At 42.9% G+C, this 5,778-nt stretch overlaps 1 protein-coding gene across 1 annotated transcript in view; it reads left to right on the top strand.

Moving 5' to 3' along the window:
* The window catches only part of slc28a1 (solute carrier family 28 member 1), a 17,006-nt gene extending 12,602 nt beyond the window's left edge, over window positions 1–4,404 (top strand). Inside the window, exons 14-18 of the mRNA XM_033968792.2 lie at window positions 743–940; window positions 1,015–1,096; window positions 1,175–1,273; window positions 2,652–2,757; window positions 4,116–4,404. Of these exons, the coding sequence (XP_033824683.1) occupies window positions 743–940; window positions 1,015–1,096; window positions 1,175–1,273; window positions 2,652–2,757; window positions 4,116–4,236 (606 nt within the window). The 3' untranslated portion in view covers window positions 4,237–4,404. The remainder of the gene's footprint in view (window positions 1–742; window positions 941–1,014; window positions 1,097–1,174; window positions 1,274–2,651; window positions 2,758–4,115) is intronic.
* The last annotated feature ends 1,374 nt before the right edge of the window (window positions 4,405–5,778 follow it).

The following is a 5,778-nucleotide window of genomic DNA, read 5'->3' as shown; positions in this document are numbered from 1 at the left end:
AGTGCTCCACTGTGTTTTTAAACTCCACACACCTTCATTTATAGAATCATTTGGATCATTTCAGTCCTGGAGTTGTCTCTTATCTCGACTGAACTAAAGGTAAAAGGAGGAGTTAACTTGGAAACTACCACTTGATGACATCACAAGGTGGAACAGAGCATTTTAATAATAATAATGTCTTACACTTGTAATGCTCTTGTCAAAGCCTCTACACTAGACTCATTATTCATTCATTTTCACACTTGGTGATGGTCAGATACTATTGTAGCCACAGCTGCCCTGGGGCAGACTGATGGAAGCGAGGCTGCCAATCTGTGCCATCGGCCTCTCCGACCACCACCATCATTCACCCCCCCCCCCCCCACACACACCCCCACACACACACACACACACACATGCACACACCACTTTCATACTAGGCAGTGTGGGTGAAGTGTCTTGCCTAAGGACTCGATCCTCTGACCTTCGGGTTGGGGCCAATGCTCTACCCACTGAGCCACTGTCGCCCGTTTTGACGTTTGTCGATGTAACAGACGAATAATAAAGTGACTCAAACATGTGAATGAAACAAAACACAATCCAGGTTTTTTTCACTGGGTTAAAGGTCAGAATGGTTCATTTTGTGTTGTGTTTTGTGTAACATGGGACAGTTTCACAGTTTGATGTGTGTGTTTTGTGTCTTTTGTGTGTTTTGTGTCTTTTGTGTGTTTTGTGTGTTTTGTGTGTTGTGTGTGTTGTGTAGCTCATTTGCTCGTACGTCTTCATGCCCGTCGCTTTTATGATGGGCGTTCCGTATAAAGAAAGCTTCATGGTGGCTCAGCTTCTCGGGACGAAGCTTTTTCTCAACGAGTTTGTGGCGTATGAGAAATTATCTGAACTTAAACTGAATCGTATCAATGGACTGGACTCTGTGGTGGACGGGCAGCTCCAGTGGATTTCGGTGAATATCATCGTCCTCTTATTTACACCAACCGTGGATTTATAACTTAATAATTCAAATGTTTGGTTTTATAGGTTCGATCTGAAACGATAACGACGTACGCGCTCTGTGGCTTCGCAAACTTCAGTTCTTTGGGGATTGTGATCGGGGGCCTCTGTGAGTCCAGCGGTTTGTTCACATTTTGTTTCAGATGTTTGATTGTGTTTGTGTTTGTGTTTGTGTTTGTGTTTGAAGCTTCCATCTGCCCGACCAGAAGAAGTGACATCTCCACCATCGTTTTGAGGGCCATGCTCACGGGAACCTGCGTGTCGATGGTGAACGCGTGTATAGCAGGTGGGAAACACGACTAAATGTGTTTTTTATTTATGATTTAAGTTTTAGAATTAAATCCAGTTCATGATTTACATTAAAACTCGTTCAGGGGCAAGATTTAAGGGCCCATATGACCTTAAAGGGCCCATATGACCTTAAAGGGCCCGTGTGACGCTGTTTTCCTCGTCACAAACAGACCTGGAGTTGTGTTTTGTTTCATTCACACATGTTTTAGACACAAACCTGCAGAAAACACTCAGTTCCACCTTGTGATGTCATCATGTGGTGATACAGGAAGTGCTCCACTGTGTTTTTAAACTCCACACACCTTCATTTATAGAATCATTTGGATCATTTCAGTCCTGGAGTTGTCTCTTATCTCGACTGAACTAAAGATAAAAGGAGGAGTTCACTTGAAAACTACCACTTGATGACATCACAAGGTGGAACAGAGCATTTTGATCTTTGTAGATGTTTCAGACTAATAATAAAGTGAGTCAAACATGTGAATGAAACAAAACACAAGTCCAGGTCTGTTTTTGACACTAATGACGTTAGAACGTGGATTAAAGCTACAGGAGTCAGTTTTGTTTAATACTGCCATTCCATTCCATTCCATTCCATTTTCTTCCGCTTTATCCGGGGTCGGGTCGTGGAGGCCGCAGTTTCAGCAGGGAGGCCCAGACTTCCCTCTCCACACACACTTCCTCCAGCTCTTCGGAGGTCAGAGGTCAGAGGTCAGGGTCAGACAGTGTGGACGTCACTGTCACATGTTTAACACAAATAAAATGAGCACTTCAGCAGAGACACTTGTGTCTCAGTGCTAATGCTAATGCTAATGCTAATTTTGAAACATAATAAACATTAAAACAACACAAACTGAAATATTCTACATATAAAAACAATTGTATCATCTTTATTGTATTTTATGTTAACTTTTATATACTGTTTGTTTTCTGTTTTCCGATTTTAATAAAAGTGAGTGGCTGTGCTTTGGACACACTGAGCTAGCTAGCGCGCTAATGTGCACAGAGTAAGTTTCCATTTATCATCACAGACACGTCTAAAACATCATTATGTCATTATTCTGGCGTTTAGCAAATATACAAATAATGTAGTTTATCTTGACATGAAACAGGAAAAGTTGAGTCTGATTCACATCAGAGACAAAGATAAAGACGTGCGTGTTTTTATTCAGCGTAAACCTCAAGTTTCTGATGAGCCCTGAGCTTCAGAACTTTTAATATACTTTTTTGTGGAAACTTTACTTCACTGTTTGGCTCCATTTCACTTTGGTTAAATGTGCAGCCAGACACCGAACATGTGAACAACACTAAACACTGTGTAAACCCGTGTAAACCCATGTAAACCCGTGTAAACCCGTGTTCTTGTGTTTCAGGGATCCTGTTTGTTCCTCCTCTCGACTGTGTCAGTGTTTTTCAGAATAACGTCTTTAATGTGACAAACGGCGAGGTCGGCAGCTGCTGTGGAGAACTCTTTAAAAGGTACGGACAAATGAGTCTTTAACGTTCCTTTTTTCAACAAAAACAAGTTCAGTACCAGTCAAAAGACACACCCTCTCATTCAATGTTTTCTTTCTACATCTTATATTCACATAGAACATAAAATATATGAACAAAGATATGTGTAATTATTTAGCAAAGAAAAAACAAAAAGAAGCTGGGTCGGAGGCTGAGGTGATCAGTCCAAAAAACGGGATCATGGAGGATAAACTGGAGGAGAACCTGACCATGTGGCAGCGCGTGCAGACATCAGCAGGTCTTTGAACTCCACAGGTTGGAGCTTAATCGCTCGTCATCTCCAGGTGAGGAGTGGGTGGAGCCAGAAACTCCGCCCAGCTCCAGGTACAAACACAGACGGGAGGAAGAGACGGAAACACAGGGAAAAACTGGAATCCTCACACACTTTTGATGTAGAGCAGAAGTGTCAAAGTCAAAGTCACAGAGGGACAAAATTCAGCATTTTTTCAGAAGGGATGGATTAAATTTGAGTGAGTCGACAGGAGCAGATGTTCATGAGACTCTACAGAAGTGATTTACAAAGCATTCTGGGATTTGTAGTAATAATAATAATAATAATAATAATAATGTCTTACACTTCATGCTCTTCACAGTCGTGTCAAAGCTCCACACTACACTCATTATTCATTCATTTCACACTTGGTGATGTAAGAGCCACAGCCACAGCTGCCCTGGGGCAGACTGACGGAGGCGAGGCTGCCAATCTGCGCCATCGGCCCGAGCACCACCATCATTCACACACACACCACTTTCATACTAGGCAGTGTGGGTGAAGTGTTTTGCCTAAGGACACAACAACAGAACTTGGTCCGAGCGGGACTCGATCCTCTGACCTTCGGGTTGGGGCCAACGCTCTACCCACTGAGCCACTGTCCGCCGTAGTATCAGAGGCTCTGTACTGGGGGCCAGCAGGAAAAGCTCTGAGATCTCATATGATCTCGCAGGCCAAATATAATTATTTTGAGGGCCAAATTTGGTCCGGGGGCCAGAGTCTGACATGTCTCATATAGAAAGTAGTAAAAGTAAAAAAGAAAATGTTGAATGAGAGAGTGTGTCCAGGCTTCTGACGTAACATAAAAATCATAAAAATCATCTGTTTGTGAGACTGAAATGAAACACGTTTTAAACTAGAACCAGGTTTTATTGAGTCGTTTTAGATCAATATTACAATTTACAAAGAAGTTGTGTAATTCTGTCGTCCAGCTCCACAGTAAAAGCCAAAGTTAAATGTGTAACTGGACCAACTGTGTGTTCTTTTTATTTACCTGTAAGTGCATCATGTGACTTTGGCTTTGTACTGATAGATGCTTTTTTCTCCGCAGCACTGTCAATAACGGGAACCTCAGCTTCAGTGGGATCTGGGGTAACGTCCAGAACGCCACGCTCTATTTCTCTGAATGCTGTCGCTGTTGTAGCGTTTCATTTGAGACTCTTTGTTTGTGATGAAATATATTTATGATTCTGTTCTGTTTATGTACATTTAAAACACACTCATCTGCGTTATGACACGTATGTTCTAAGTGTTTTTGTTTTATTTTTGTAAAGAATGAACACTTTAAAGTTAAAGAAATGACACTTTTATTAAAAAAAACATGTTCTTGTCACTCATTCACATTCATGTAGTGTGTGTGCGTTCACACTCGCACAAACGAGCAAAACTGTGAGACAAAAGTGAAACTAAACCACAGACTGTGAAGAAGTGACTGAGTGAGTGTGACGACATCACAGCTTCAGCTCAAATGAAGCTTAACGAGGCTCGAGCAGGTACAACGGCTAATCTGGAGTTTTATGTTTGGAATTCTGACCACGAGTATCATAGCAACCAAAGAGCCAATCAGGAGGCTGTTGAAGGTAACGCCCCTTCCCGTCCACATCGCTGGTTTAACAGGGAGCGGACACTTAGCAACACTGTCAATCAAACCTGTTGCTAACGCTAACAGGAGCTAACGCTAACAGGAGCTAACGCTAACAGGAGCTAACGCTAACAGGAGCTAACGCTAACAGGAGCTAACGCTAACAGGAGCGACCTCGGGGACAGAAGGACCTGATTTGTCTGTTATTAATGTTCAGATCTTGATTTACAGACACAATAGTGAAATAAAAACCCCAGGATCATGTAGAGGGTTAATACGAACATTTAAGACCAGAATGAGTCTGAAGACAGAGACAGAGAGAGAGGACAGAGAGGGGACACAGAGAGGACACAGAGAGGACAGAGAGAGGACACAGAGGGGACACAGAGAGGACACAGAGGGGACACAGAGAGGACACAGAGAGGACACAGAGAGGACACAGAGGGGACACAGAGGGGACACAGAGGGGACACAGAGGGGACACAGAGAGGACACAGAGAGGACACAGAGAGGACACAGAGAGAGGACACAGAGAGGACACAGAGGGACACAGAGAGGACACAGAGGGGACACAGAGAGGACACAGAGGGACACAGAGAGGACACAGTTTTTCAGTACTATGCAGAGCAGGTTTGCTATGTCCATTTATATAAAAAGTCTATGGACTAAACCAAAACTAGAAATGGATCAAACTGAGTCTATGTCAGGACTAAACTGGGTTAAAAGACGGAGAAGTGTAAACGCTCCTTTGTCTCTGCACTTCTTTTCTTTCTACACGTTACATGATTCTGACATCAGCAGCTCTCGACACCAAATACTTTTCAGTTCTGATCAGTCTAAAGATTCATGCAGAGTGAGCTGTGGTGAAGCTGCAGTTTACAGATGATCTTTGTCCTTGACCAGTGTCTGACCAGGCGCTTCGGTCACTGTTTCACTTAAATAAATCCAGAGTTTTGACAGTCATCAGCTCTGAGCCGGTCACACATAAGAGACGCTTTTGTCTTCTCCTCCGTATGAGATAAAACGGAGGCTTTTCATAGAAAAATCACACTAGAGTCGGCCCAGACTGGCCCCAAACGCATAAGACAAATCTGACATTCACAGTGTTTAACAAAAAGGTTCAGTGTCTTCT

Source organism: Periophthalmus magnuspinnatus, chromosome 6 (assembly GCF_009829125.3).
Source record: "Periophthalmus magnuspinnatus isolate fPerMag1 chromosome 6, fPerMag1.2.pri, whole genome shotgun sequence".
Classification (NCBI taxonomy): domain Eukaryota; kingdom Metazoa; phylum Chordata; class Actinopteri; order Gobiiformes; family Gobiidae; genus Periophthalmus; species Periophthalmus magnuspinnatus.
This window is presented reverse-complemented; position numbering and strand designations above follow the sequence as displayed.